General features: G+C 50.6%; 1 protein-coding gene across 5 annotated transcripts in view; it reads left to right on the top strand.

The window, feature by feature from the left end:
- The window catches only part of Dop1b (DOP1 leucine zipper like protein B), a 104,907-nt gene that overhangs the window by 44,603 nt on the left and 46,008 nt on the right, over nt 1–14,296 (top strand). For all 5 annotated transcript variants that reach the window (XR_005976223.1, XM_041672902.1, XM_041672904.1 and 2 more), the window contains 8 exons: nt 262–940; nt 2,060–2,331; nt 2,722–2,874; nt 4,223–4,323; nt 4,843–5,033; nt 8,162–9,791; nt 10,887–10,998; nt 12,543–12,731. Coding sequence is in view for 4 of the 5 variants with exons in the window: in XM_041672902.1 (XP_041528836.1) it covers nt 262–940; nt 2,060–2,331; nt 2,722–2,874; nt 4,223–4,323; nt 4,843–5,033; nt 8,162–9,791; nt 10,887–10,998; nt 12,543–12,731 (3,327 nt within the window). In the remaining variant the exon portion in view is untranslated. The remainder of the gene's footprint in view (nt 1–261; nt 941–2,059; nt 2,332–2,721; nt 2,875–4,222; nt 4,324–4,842; nt 5,034–8,161; nt 9,792–10,886; nt 10,999–12,542; nt 12,732–14,296) is intronic.

The following is a 14,296-nucleotide window of genomic DNA, read 5'->3' as shown; positions in this document are numbered from 1 at the left end:
AAAGCTCCTGATTTTAGCCCACAGCTGACTGTTGCCAGAGGTGAGCAGCGAGTTTGGAGAATGTCAGATGATCCATAAGTGTCCTTCCAGGCCGGCCATTACTGGGGGGTTAAGGGAGGTGTCAGTAGGGCAGGGTAGGCAAGCATCTAGAGAAACAGCTTCAGGTCTAGAAACTAAATTACCATGGTTACTGCCATTATCCTGGTTTATCCGGAGTGGAAGAGCCAAGGGGGTGGGACACAGCTTTTTCTTATGTTTCAGAGTCCAGTAAAAGGAGAAAACAGTGATGTCATTTTGGATACAAAGGCTGTAGTCGCAGGCGATGAAGAGGCTGCCTTCCCCCCACTGAAATCTGAAGACAGTGGCATCGGGCTCAGCGCCTCCTCTCCAGAGCTCTCTGAGCACCTAAGGGTGCCTCGGGTGTCTGCTGAGAGGGACGACATCTGGAAGAGAGACGGGAGCATGCAGAGGACATTTCTTTGCATTCAGGAGCTCATTGCCAACTTCGCCAGCAAGAACATTTTTGCAGCATCACTGACAGTGTCTGGGGAGGAGCACAAACCTGAGGAGCCCACAGAGAAGAGCAACAAGGGCCAGACACCAAGCATCAGCCACTCCGGCAGGAAGGGCTCATGGGATCCCAAACCCATCACCGTGCCCCAGTTTAAACAAATGCTTTCAGACTTGTTCACGGCACGCGGGTCTCCCTTTAAGATGAAGAGTTCAGAGTCACTGTCCTCTGTGCCCAGCAGCCCACAGAGAAAAGCTGGGACAGAATGGGACATTGACCAGGTGGTCATTGAGTTGGTGGGCTCCAAGGAGGACTGTAGGGAGGCCTTCGCCGCCGCCTGCCACCTGCTGCTGGACTGCGCCACCTTCCCTGTCTACCTGTCTGAAGAGGAGACTGAGCAGCTCTGTGAGACGCTCTTCCAGGCTCCAGGTGAGAGGGTGGTCAGGAATCCTGTGATGTCCAGCTTCCTACAGTCATGTCCGCCAAGAAGGGGGACGGGGAGAACTCCTGGTCAGATGATAACACATGGTTTGGGGTCATTTTAGATTAGGGAAGATCACTCAGTAAACTCTGCAGAGATCCCCAAATCTGAAAACTCGTGGCTCAGAAGCACACCGACACCAAGCTTTTGCTTAGGGGATTTGTCCCAGCCACACTCATTTGCTCTCTAGTTCCTGCTACCTGCATCAATGTTAGCTTGCTGACGTCCTGTGTGCGCTGACTCCTTGGCTTGTCTGTGTCTGAGACCTGTCTGGCCCACCTGGACATCTCCTGAAAGGTACCCGGTGTTGCTATCCTGTCTGCCATCACTGCCATCACAAAGCTGAGAGGCTTAGCAGACACTTCCTGTCCCATAGTTCCAGAGACCAGAGCAAGGTGGCAGCAGACCCACACTCATGTCTGCAGGCGGGTCCAGCCCTTTGTGTCTTCCGAGCTGGCGGTGTGGCCTGCAGTCTTGGGCTAACAGTGTCACCCCAGTCTGTCTTCACACAGGCTGCTCCTGTGAAGGCACCAGGCACAGTGGGTTTGGGATAGATTAGCTAATGTTGTTATTGTTGCTGCCATGGCCAATTACCTGGCAGGAGCAACCTAAGGGAGAGAGGTTTATTTTAACTGAGGGTTTCAGGAAACAGGGAAGGGACAGCAGCTGGGACAGCCCGACCTACAGAGGTGAAACATGAGGTGGCCGCTGCATATACCCTGGCAGATCTGGAGGCAGGAGAAAGACAATAGAGACAACAGGTCATCACAGGCCACTTCCTGCTGACCTGCCTCCAACATGCAGGCTTGAAAACTTTCCAGAGCAGCGCCCCCAGCTGGGGGTCGGGTGTTCCAACACAAGCCTCCTGGGACAAGTCAGGTCTAATCACAGCACAGGTCCACCAAGATGAGGTTCGTCTTAGCCTGAGTCTCTCTAGGAAGGCCTCCTTGTCAAGGTCATCTACAGATGTGTGCACAGCTGTCCAGGTGACTGTGCGGAGTGAATGCTGTGGTGTCTGAATGGAGAGCCTTCACCTGCTTGCTTCTGTTCTCCGCCTGGTGTCCTAGGAGCCAACGATTGCAGCTTCCCGTCCTGGCTGAAGTCCCTCATGACCATCTGCTGCTGTGTGAATGACTGTGCCCTCCAGAACATAGCCATTGCCACCCTGCTGGAAGTGATCAACCACTCCCAGTCCCTCGCTCTCGTCATTGAAGACAAGATGAAGCGCTACAAAACCTCTGGCAACAACCCGTTTTGTGGCAAGTTACAGATGGTGACGGTCCCTCCCATTGCTCCTGGGATTCTGAAGGTCATTGCCGAGAAAACGGACTTCTATCAGGTGTGTTTCCCCGGGAATACGCGTAGATTTGCAGGCCTTTTCCTCAGACCTGTTTATTGGACGTTGCCCTGGAGACTGGCACAAGGGCTGTGAATGTCCAGCGGCAATGGAGGGTTGGGAGGCCTGGGTCTGCCTGGTATGTCTCTGCATCCAGCTCCTGGTGGCCTCTGTCCCTTAGCAGGTGGGGCAGAAACCTCTCTCGGCATAGGTGTTCTCTCTGCAAGCAAGCTCTGGTGCGAGCAGCGGGGCCTCTTGGCCAGGCACCTCCTCGTGGGTTTCTGCTTGGTCCTGTGCCTTGGTGACATGACAGTGGGCTCCCAAGAGCCTCACTTAGCAAATGTGAACAGAGGCCTACACTCTAGGCATGGGTGTTAACTCCTTTTCCCTCAGAGGGTGGCTCGTGTGCTCTGGAATCAGCTGAACAAGGAGACCCGAGAGCATCACATCACCTGTGTGGAGCTGTTCTACCGCCTGCACTGCCTGGCTCCGACGGCCAACATCTGTGAGGACATCATCTGCCACGCCCTGCTGGACCCCGACAAGGTGAGCCTTGCACCTGTCCCTCCGTGCCACGGCCAACGGGCTGCTGAGTCTGTCCCACTTGCCATGCCCAAAGCAGACTGTACCCACCCAGGCCAAGTCTCTTCTGAGCGCAGGGAGTGTCCTGATGAGCGGAGGTGGTCTGGAAGCCCAGAGCTGGAAGAGTCAGGGAGCTATAGCCATTCCTTTTAGGGTCCTGAAAAATGCAGTTGTGTCCATATTGAGGCTCACCACGGAAACTTGCCCCGACTCCCAGAAAGTTGGGACTTGCAGCCTTTGGAGCCATTTGTAAGCATAGTTGTAGAGAGTTATCGGCCTTCTGAGAACTTTCTGCCAATTGGTTGTCCTTGTTTTTTAAGGTCCATGGGCCTGACATTTCCAGGGTATACAAGGAAACTGAGTTCTGTGTTTTCCTTGGACCATAGGACTTGGGTGTGATTCTGGACACTATGATGCCAAATCCCTTTTTAAAGATTTATTTAATTTTATTGTATGTGTATGTTTTGCTGGTATGCATGTACATATATGCACGCTATATGTGCCTGGTGCCCCTGGAGGCTGGTGTAGGGCATTCATACCCTTGAACTGGAGTCGCAGCCTGTCATGAGCACCATGAAGGTGACAGGAAATGAACCTGGGTCTTCTACAAGTGCTCTTAACTGCTGAGCCATCTCTCCAGCCCCTAAGTGCCAACTTAAACATGTATTTCAATAAACATACCTCTAAAGCCAGGAGAGATGGTGCATGCCTTTTAATCCCAGCACTTGAGAGGCAGAGGCAGGAGCATCTCTGTGAGTTCTAGGACAATCTGGGCTCTGCAGAGGGGGCAAGAGAACTGAGCGGATGCAGGCTTTTCCTTTCTGGTCAGGACTCTGGTGAGAGCATTGTGTCTTGGCTGAAATTGCTTCCTGCTCTGGTGACTCCATTTGTTATGTAAATATTTTTACATGTATTTGTGTAAGAGTGTGTCTATGTCACAGGGACAACTTGGCAGAGTCAGTTTTCTCCTACCCTTGTGGATCCCCAATATTGAACTCAAGTCAACCAGGTTTGGTAGCAAGTCCTTTTTATCCTATGGTCCATCTCTTTGGCCCTGTATTCATTGTTTAAATGGATGTTGGAGTTGAGCCTGCTGTGACAGGAGGAGTCCAGGTTCAAGGCCAGCCTGCACAACTGAGACAGTCCCTATGTCAGAATCAAAACAAAACAAAAGTGTTAAGAGGGCTAGGTAGAAAATTGCTTGGAGCACCCCAAGGCTCAACCCCTAGTACTACAAATAAATAAAAGCCTTATAGTGACTCATAAAGATCTAGGATGAGACCAAGTTCCTCCCGTTTATCTCCTGATCAAGGGAACAAGGCTGGAAGCTCTGTTTCGATTTTCTGTGATCTGGCATCTGACACGGGAGATCCAGGGCAGTCGTGTGACGTCTCACAATCGCTCCTTTGACAGGTGAGGTGGTTCTTCATTGTGACCTGCCATTCTCAGCCAAGTCTTGTGTGGGCTTGGGAGGGAGAGACAGGTGAAACTGGCAACAGGACACCCGTTGGAGCTGTGGCCCCGTGCTTGACCTCATTCCGTGCTACACAGAGCACCGTGTCCACAGTCCTGTGATTTCATGTGGCCCAGAAGTGTAAGACACTTCTGAAGATTTCCACGTGGCAGGGATGAGGATCCCACCCTGCCTCAGTAGCTCACCCTGACCAGAAGACATCCCCCGGGATAGGGATGGTCTCCCGACTAAGGGGCCACTTCACGCTTAGGATGCTGTATTCTTTGGTGTATTCCACTCTGCTTTGTCTGGGCCATGTGTTCACTGTGACTCTAAAAGCACAGCGCGCAGCTGGGCACACAGCCTATCGTTCCCTTGGTCTGTAAGGCCATGACGATGCTCCCCGAGGTGTCTGTGTCTGCGTTCGGTGCCTGGCACGCAGGGGCAGCAGAGTGGGGGCTCAGTGGCGTCTCTTGTAGGTCCTTGTTTGTCGTCCTGGACAGCCTGGCTTGTACAGATGGCGCCATCAGTGCGGCAGCCCAGGGCTGGCTGGTGCGTGCGCTCTCCCTCGGGGACGTGGCCCGCATCCTTGAGCCCATGCTGCTGCTGCTGCTCCAGCCCAAAACCCAGAGGACCTCCATCCACTGCCTCAAGCGGGAGAACTCAGCCGGTGAGCAGCTGCAGAGCCCCGGGGAGGGAGGCCAGCAGCAGCAGGCCTAGGCCTGCTCTACCTACACGGGGTGACCGTCCCTTGTATGTTTGTGGGGACGCTGAACATTTAAGCACCACGGGATCTAGCACTTTGAACTGGTAGGTGTGGACTGCTGTTTTCACTGAAGTATTTGAAATATGCCGTGTTACTATTAGCTATGGTCACCTTGCTGCTACCAGAGGGCAGCAGTCTTCACACCCTCTGGCTTCCCAACCCAGCCTCTGGCAGCTGCCTCTGCTCTTGCCCCTTCACCATAAAAGAAACGGCGAAGTGAGATATGTGGATGTTTTATTTAACTATTTCATGATATATGTATGCATTTAAAGAGCCCCATTCCATCCTGTCACAACTCGTGCTTGTTATTTTTCAATGCGATACTTTTCAAATTACTTAGAAAGCACTGGGATTCCTGATTTTCTCACCAGAGAAAACAATCCATGTGTCTCTAGCACAGATAGAACATCCTTGCCAGCATCCAGAAAGCTAAGCCTCCTCCCTTGTCTAGCAGAGGTGTGGGGCCTGCATGTGAGCGCCATTGTTAAATGAGGTTGCCGCAAGGTGCTCCGAGTAGATCTGCAACCCCAAATCTAGGATAGTTTGGGGTGACTAAAAATGTCAGTTTGTGTGGAATCTGCTAATCTTTCAGAAAGAGACAGCGCCCCCCTGAGGTAAGTGGAGGAAAATCAAGTGGCCTCCCCTGTACCTGTACAAGTTCTTCCCTGAATCTGTAACTGCTGATGGACCTTAGGGGGAAAGGTGACCTCCCCTGTACAAGGTTCCTCCCTGAACCTGTAACTGCTGATGGACCTTAGGGGGAAAGGTGACCTCCCCTGTACAAGGTTCCTCCCTGAACCTGTAACTGCTGATGGTACTTAGAGGGAAAGGTGACTGCCTCCTCGGAAGGAGACTGATTGATTCCACTTCCTAAGAAAGGGCACTTAGAGAAATAGAAACCTATTGCCCACCAGTCCTACGCTTTAGTATTTCTTTTGTCTTTTTGTTTTACATGTATTGTGTGTGTGTGTATGTGTGTGTGCATGTGCCACACACGTGTATGGACAAATGCATGCCATGATACATGTGCAGAGGTCAGAGGTCAGCTTGCAGGAATTCTTTCCTTTTCACCAGGCAAATCCCAAGGATCAAGCTCAGGTCCTCGGCTTTCTGCCACCAGCCCCCGCCCTACTTCCTGCTCTTTAGAGCTCCCCTGCTCTGCTTCTTTGGACTCATCTCTGCACTGCCTCACCACTTCCCATCAGCACTGCCTGGTGCTGCAGCCTGCTCCCTGCTAATGCAGAAGTCCACCGTCCGCCCCGCTGTGCGCTGCTGTGGACTGGGTGCTCGCAGGCTCTCCATCTCTGCTCTGCTTTTCCTTCCTCTCCCAGTCTCACTTGTGTTCATAGCATAGTCCTGTTGAAAGCTACAAGCCAAGAATTTTCATGGTATCAAAGCCCTTTGATTTTCACCTCTTTTTAAAGGTTGAGGGCTGGAGGGATAGCTCAGAGGTTAACAGCACAGGCTGCTCTTCCAGACATCCTCAGTTCAATTCCCAGCAACCACTTGGTGGCTCACGACCATCTATAATAGGATCTGATGCCCTCTTCTGGCCTACATGCAGGCAGAATGTTCATATGAGGAAGGAAGGAAGGAAGGAAGGAAGGAAGGAAGGAAGGAAGGAAGGACTGACTTGAGGGTTGATACTTAAAAGTGCTGTATATTTCCTCAATGCAGAAATATTATTGTGCTTATTTTAAAATCGAGTATTGAGTAGGCATAGTGGCTCACACGTATAATTCTAGCATTTGGTAGACTGGGGCAGGAGGATCATCACCTTGAGGCCAATCTGGGTTACTAAAGGAAATTCCCATTGAAAACAATAGCAAAAACAAAACAATTTGGTATGGAGCAGGGCCTGGGTTCGGATCCTCGGCGCTCACATAAATGCTGGATGGACACAGCGGTCCTCCTGTAATTCCAGCACTCGAGAAAGAGACAAACTCCGCAGAGCAAGCTGCCTAGCTGTGTCTGAGAGCTCTGACTTCACCTAAGAGACCCTGCTTTAAGATGGAGATCAGTAGAGGAAGCCCCTAGACATTAGCCTCAGGCTTCCACACATGCCCACACAGATGTGCCCACATGCATCTGAGCATACATACATACGCACACACACAAAGAAACATCTCTCTCTCACACACACACAAATACGCACACACACACAAAGAAATCTCTCTCTCTCTCTCTCACACACACACACACGCACGCACACACATGTGTGCTCAAAAAAGAAAAAACACCCTACAAAAATTCAGAAGTAAAGGCATTACCGACAATGCCAGCTGATGAGCTGGGGCGTTGGCGGGTTGCCGATGCCCCGCCCCTGCTCTTTCACAGCTCCTGTGTTCCAGCTGTTCTGCAGCTGAGTCCTCCCTTTGTCCTGTACGTGCCTCATATCCATGCTTGCAGATACACGCTCTACCAGTCCAGCAGCCTCTGTCACAGTCCTGCACCCGTGCTGTGTGTCTTGTGCTCGCCTTCCTGTCTTCACACCTTTTAATGCATGCCCTGCCCTCACAGCTTTGAAATACGCCCATGTGTCTGTGGAATGCATTTCTGAAGAGGACAATTCTGCAAGAAAATCGTTTATATTTTTTTAAAGTGCCTTCTCCCAAGTTTATAATAAAGACAGAACTGATGTATGCAGCAGATACAGTGGCTCCCAGTGCAGGCCCCGGCCCTCAGAGTACCTTACTGAGGACAAGCAAGACTTTGTCACGAAACAAAAACAAACCCAAAAGTTGCTATAACAAACCCTTGACAGTGGAACTAAATCTGACAGCCTCCTGAATGTTCTAAAGAGCCGATGTGCCTGTGTGTGCTGGCACCCGGCTTTGTGTGGTGCTGGGCGGCACTCTTCCCTCTGAGCTAAACGTATCTGTACTGCTGTGTCTGTGTTTTACCCATGACGTAATCTAGGCTCGGGTGCAGTTCCAGTGCTCATTGTCTGTTTAAGCTCATTGTCCCCTCGTAGCTAAGTTGTCATCCCTAGCCATGCTGGTCTAAAGTCCTTTGTCGTTTGTGATCTCCAGAGGATGTAAATCGCTGGCTTAACAGGAAGAAGCCCCCATTCAAAGAGGCGTGTGGGGTGTCTGAGCTGCAAGAAGCTGCCTCCGAGGAGCGCCTGCCTCTAGGCCAGTTCACCACAGTGGATCGTGAAGCCATCTGGGCTGAAGTCGAGAAGGAACCGGAGAGATGCCCACCGAGGATCGACCTGAGTGAGGAAGACCTGCCCTACTACATGGACTTTCCAGACAGGATGGCCTCTGGTGGCCCAGACAGCAGCGAGCACACGGAGTCTGCAGACACGAGCTCTGGCCACACTGACAGTGAGAGCACATCCCCGTTCTCGTCTCCCTCCCATGACCTGCGTGACCTGAGCCACGAGGAGAACTGCTGTGCACCCATACCCATCGGCGGCAGGGTGTACTCGAAGCGAGCAGGCCTGCTGGCAGCCTTCCAGCCAGAGAGCGCCAAGTCCAACGCCAAGCTAAGCCTAGCGCGAGCAGACTCGGACAAGACGCAGGCTTCTGAATCGCTTTCCAGCGACGAGGAGGCTGACGTGGAGCTCCAAGCCATCACCACGTCGAGGCTGTTGAAGCAGCAGAGAGAGAAGCAGGAGACCCTCGAGGCCTTGTTCAAACACATCTTGCTCTACTTGCAGCCCTATGACTCCCAGAGGGTCCTCTATGCCTTCTCTGTGCTGGAGGCTGTGCTCAAAACCAACCCCAAGGAGTTCATTGAGGCTGTGTCCAGGACCGGCATAGACACCAGCTCCACCGCGCACCTCAATCTCATCTCCAATCTCCTGGCACGCCACCAGGAGGCTCTAGTTGGCCAGAGTTTTTATGGCAAGCTGCAGACCCAAGCCCCCAATGTGTGCCCCCACTCCCTGCTGATTGAGCTCCTCACCTATCTCTGCCTGAGCTTCCTGCGGTCCTACTACCCATGCCACCTGAAGGTCTGCCACAGGGACATCCTCGGCAACCGTGACGTGCAGGTCAAGAGCGTGGAGGTTCTGATTAGGATAACGACGCAGCTGGTCTCAGTGGCCAAGTCATCGGAAGGGAAGAACGTGGAGTTTATCCATAGCCTGCTGCAGAGATGCAAGGTCCAGGAGTTCGTCCTGCTCTCGCTGTCGGCCTCCATGTACACCAGCCAGAAGCGCTATGGCCTGGCCACCGCTGACCGAGGCAGGGCCCTGGTGGAGGACAGCCTCTTTGAGGAGAGCCTCATCAACCTGGGGCAGGACCAGATCTGGAGCGAGCACCCACTGCAGATTGAGCTGCTCAAGCTCCTGCAGGCACTCATCGTCCTGGAGCACCACCTGGGCCAGGGGCAGGAGGACGCTCAGAGTCAGCCAGCCCTGTCCCGAGAGTGGCAGAGGGCCCTTAACTTTCAGCAGGCCATCAGCGCCATGCAGTATGTGCAGCCCCACCCCCTCACCTCCCAGGGTCTGCTGGTCTCAGCCGTGGTGCGGGGTCTGCAGCCCGCCTATGGCTATGGCATGCACCCCGCCTGGGTGAGCCTGGTCACACATTCCTTACCATACTTTGGAAAGTCTCTGGGCTGGACGGTGACACCCTTTGTTATCCAGATTTGCAAAAATTTGGACGAGCTGGTCAAGCAGTACGAAAGCGAGTCTGTCAAGCTGTCCGTCAGGTATGCTGAACTTGATGCTCTTAATGACAGGTTTTGTAGGGAATGTTTGTTTTGCCAGCGTTACCAACTGAAAACCAATCCAACCCCCTGAGAAGACTGGTGGTTATCAACAGGAGTATATATGTTTGGACCCTTTGGATTTAACCCCACATAGTCTGGTAGCGTGCTTACCTGGCAGCCTTTATAAACCCGTGGGTTCAGTCCCAGCACTGCGTAAAGCCAGCTCTTGGGACCATCTTTGGCTATGTGGGGCTTTCTGCGCTACATGATAATCCTGCCTCAGAACGAAATTAAATAAACCCCACACAGTTGCCCAGCCCATCTCAGAGTTGCTAGTCAGTTGAGTCTGTTAGTTTTGCAAAGCAGAAATAAACCAAACCAGAACCACCTTCAGAGTAAGTCTAAAACACCTTAGACCATTTCTCGATAAGATCAAAGATGCCTATACATTTCATTTGGGGAACATTTTATTTCACCAAGCACAGCACAGTGACTTCTCTCTACTTTCTATGTTTAAGTGTTGGACTGAAAACCATCATGGCTTCATGATCTTTTAAATTCTCAAGCCCAGCGTCTCATTTTCCCCCATTTATTTTTATTGATTATTTTGGGGTTTCACATATTACGCCCTGATCACATTCACTTCCCTGTCTTCCCAGTCCATCCACCCGTCCCCCACACCTCCCTACCTTCCACCTGCATCCCTTTGTGACCTCACCCAAAGAAAAGGAGAAGAAGAATGCCAAGTATAATTTGTGTTGCCCATACACCCACTGGAGCCCGGTCAAAGTCCCAGCGGCAGCTCTTAAAGAAAACCCAGTCCTTCCCCACCCCTGCAGAAGCCTTCGACCTGAAGAGCTACACCTTTCACAATTCAGAGTTTCTAATATTTATTGACCAACTATTTGTGTGTGCATGCATATATGTACAGGTATGTGTGCGTGCATGTGTGCATGCGTGTGCTTCAAAGGGCAACTTAGGAGTCAGTTCTTTCCTTCTAAGTGGGTTCCAGGAATCAAGCTCAGGTCTCTGACTAAGAGTCTTGTCATCTCTTCCCGTTATTTTACTGAACATTTTCTCATTTCTTCACCATAGCACAACTGCGAAGAGGGAAAACATTTCTCCGGATTACCCACTCACTCTTCTGGAAGGTCTGACAACCATTAGCCATTTCTGTCTTTTGGAACAGCCCACCCAACACAAAAAGGTACATTTTCTTTCCCCTGAGTTTGAGGCAAATTGCTTGTATTGTTTGTCTTTACTGGGTTGTGACTGTGTCAAGCATATAATAGTAATAAATGGTCTCTCACATAAGGGCAAATCTCTAGGAATGAAAGTGCAAGGTATCAAAAATATATCTTTTAGATTTGTTTCTTAACCATGAAGAATAATTCCTCAGAGCCATTAAATAAGAAATATATTCCATAACACTATAACCTAAAATAAGATGAATAAATATTATATGAAGTGAGTTGCTCCATTACCATCCCAATAAAGAACTGCTATCAATTTGGAAAAAAAAAGTAATGAATGATGCAAACATCTTATAAATGTATAGAAGACATGCAAATTGAGTGTGAATATGTATGAGTTTGAGTGTATTATGCAAATGTATGTGAGTATGCAAATGTGGACATGCACATAGGTATATGTGCACAGTTCCTTCAGCTATTGCCCATTGTTCCATCAGCTGGTAATGGGGATAAAATATAAAGCAGATTGTTTGATTTTAGGCTTATATTGCTCTGTGTGTGTATGTGTGTGTGTTGCCTGCCTCCATGGCAGATTCATAACCCTGTGTTCGTGCATAGCATATGGAGGTCAGAGGAAGACTTGGGTGTCTTCCTTTATTGCTCTCTGCTTTTTTGCCATAAGACAGGATCTCTCACTGAAACAGAGCTGTCTGCTTTGGCTAACCGGTCAGCTGACTGGTGAGCCCCCAGGATCTGCTGAGTTTTCCTTCCCAATACTGAAGTTACAGGCATATACAGCTATGTCCAACTTTTTGTGTGGATGCTTTGGATTTGAACTCGGGTCCTCGTGCATGCACAGTGAACTTTGTCCTTACTGAACCATCTCTCTTGTCCTGCACTCACCTTAGTCTGAGTGTTTGGTTGTTGTTTGTTTGTTTGTTTGTTTGTTTACCTCCTGGTGACTCTGTGCTTGTGGCCTCTCAGGAGGCTGCCCTTCCCTGTCTAGCTAAGTCTTAGGACAAAAGCTGGGCCTGGTGGTGCTTGCCTACAGTGCTACCAGCACTTGTGAAGGCAAGGGGATCAGGAGTTCAGGGACAGCTTTGGCTAAGTAGCAAGTTTGAGACCAGTCTGGACTACATGAGACCCTCTCTTTAAAGCACAAAACAAAACACAATATTAAAATAGACTTACTGTTGATTGATTTGAAAGTCTAAGCCAGTTATAGTGGCCACACCTTTAATCCCAGCACTCCAGAGGTAGAGGCTGGTGGAAGTCTGAGTTCAAGGCCAGCCTGGTCTATGTAGTGAGTTCTAGGACAGCTAGGGCTACATAAATGTAGAGAGACCCTGTCAAAAGAAAAGTTTATAATTTGCAGCATTGCATGTCAGCTGTGACTTGGCACATGCAGGGACAGATGTCACTTCCTGGCTACCTTGTGGGTAGTGGTGAGAGGGAACTTGGTTGGTGCCCCTCTCACGCCCACATTGGAACTACCTCATGGGTAGTGGTGAGAGGGAACTTGGTTGGTGCCCTCTCATGCTCACATTGGAACTTTCAGACTGCTACCATCAGTGACCCAATCAACTTGAGAAATGCCAAGAACGCCATTCTGGAAGAGCTGCCTCGAATTGTGAATACCATGGCACTTATCTGGAATGTTCTCAGAAAGGAGGAAACTCAGAAGAGACCCGTGGATCTCGTGGGAGCCACAAAAGGATCCTCCTCCGTTTACTTTAAAACCACCAAGGTCAGTCACCTCTTGAGTGCTGTGCTGATTCCGTCTCTGGCTTCCCATCTCCTTTGTCCCCATAAGCCAGGCATGGCAGCACATGCCTGCATTCCCCACACTCAGAAGAGTAATGTTGCTGCAAGATCTAGTTTGAGGCCAGCTAGATCTACACATTGAGTTCCAGTCAGGGCTACGTAGCCAGACCTTATCCCAGTAAACAATGAAAGGAAAATGTGTATGTATGGAAACAGATACAAAAGTCATTAAAAATGCTTAGTAGGACCCACAGTTCAAATGAGAGGCAGAGGTCTCTCCTCAAGGTAAATAGTATGGCACATGCCTGTAATTTTCAGCATTTGAGAAGTGGAAACTGGAAGACCAGCAGTTCAGGAGCCTCAGCTACAAACTGAGCTAGCGGCCGCCTCTGCCTGAGACCCTTTCTCACAGGAACTGATGTTTTCCTTTTTATACAGAACAGCGGAGGGTGAGTGGTTTCAGCCTTTGCTAGAAACTCATTCTTGACGAAACTGAATCCTGATGATTAGACTCGACCCTCACCTGTGTCCAAGGAGTCCCCTGAGGCCTGGGCACTCCAGTGTGGGCTGTCAGCGTGCTTTCCTTTCAAGAGTTGATCTTATTGAATGTATCACCCCCCCCCCCCCAAACACTGACTGTCAGTTTTCACAGCTCTGTCTCAGAAGGCTCCAGGCACGAGAGCTGGTCTGTGATTATCTGTTACTGTTTGTGTGCCTCAGAACTGTTCAGGCCTTCAGACACACTCATCGGTGCTTGGCGGCACTGGCGTCTTAGATGCTCTGAAGGACAGGTACACGCAGAACGTTCCATCCGCCCCAGAGGTGCTGGTAGAGTACCTGTCATGGCCCTTGCTGCCTTGAAGTCAGAGCAGCTGTGATGGATCCCATGAGACTCTGGGGCCCACTAGCATTCCATGGTGTGGGGGAGGAAGATGCACAGGAGACCCTAAGCGTGTGGTGCTCTGCCCCTCCCTGAGGAGGTTTCTTTCCTGTGATATAAGTTACCTGTGTTCCTGTAGGTAACTCTCTCACGCATGCTGTAGGTAGCAACCCCACTGGGGTTGATGAGACGACTCAGTGGGTAGAAGCGCCTGCCTTTCAGACATGGTGACCTGAGTCTGATCCTCCAGACCCACACGATGGCCTGATGCCTGAGGGTTGTCCTCTGACCTCCACACATGTGCTATGGCACACAGTTTACTCTCACACATACCTATCACACACGATCATACACTCACACATTACCCGCTAATTATAAATAAAAATCAGTGTTACTGGATTCTTAAAAAAAGGAATAAGCTGGGCATGGTAGTACACACCATTAATCCCAGCACTCAGGAAGTGGAGGCCTGCACACTCACTGTGTGAGCCTCGGTTCTCATCCTGCACACTCACTATGTGAGCCTCGGATCTCATCCTGCACACTCACTGTGTGAGCCTCATTCCTCATCCTGCACACTCACTATGTGAGCCTCATTCCTCATCCTGCACACTCACTGTGTGAGCCTCATTCCTCATCCTGCACACTCACTGTGTGAGCCTCATTCC

This window comes from Microtus oregoni, unplaced genomic scaffold (assembly GCF_018167655.1).
Source record: "Microtus oregoni isolate MIOR12 unplaced genomic scaffold, Mior012 000023F_ref0000262, whole genome shotgun sequence".
In the NCBI taxonomy this organism is placed as follows: Eukaryota; Metazoa; Chordata; class Mammalia; order Rodentia; family Cricetidae; genus Microtus; species Microtus oregoni.
Note: the sequence above shows the minus strand (reverse complement) of the source record. Positions and strands in the feature narration are given on the sequence as shown.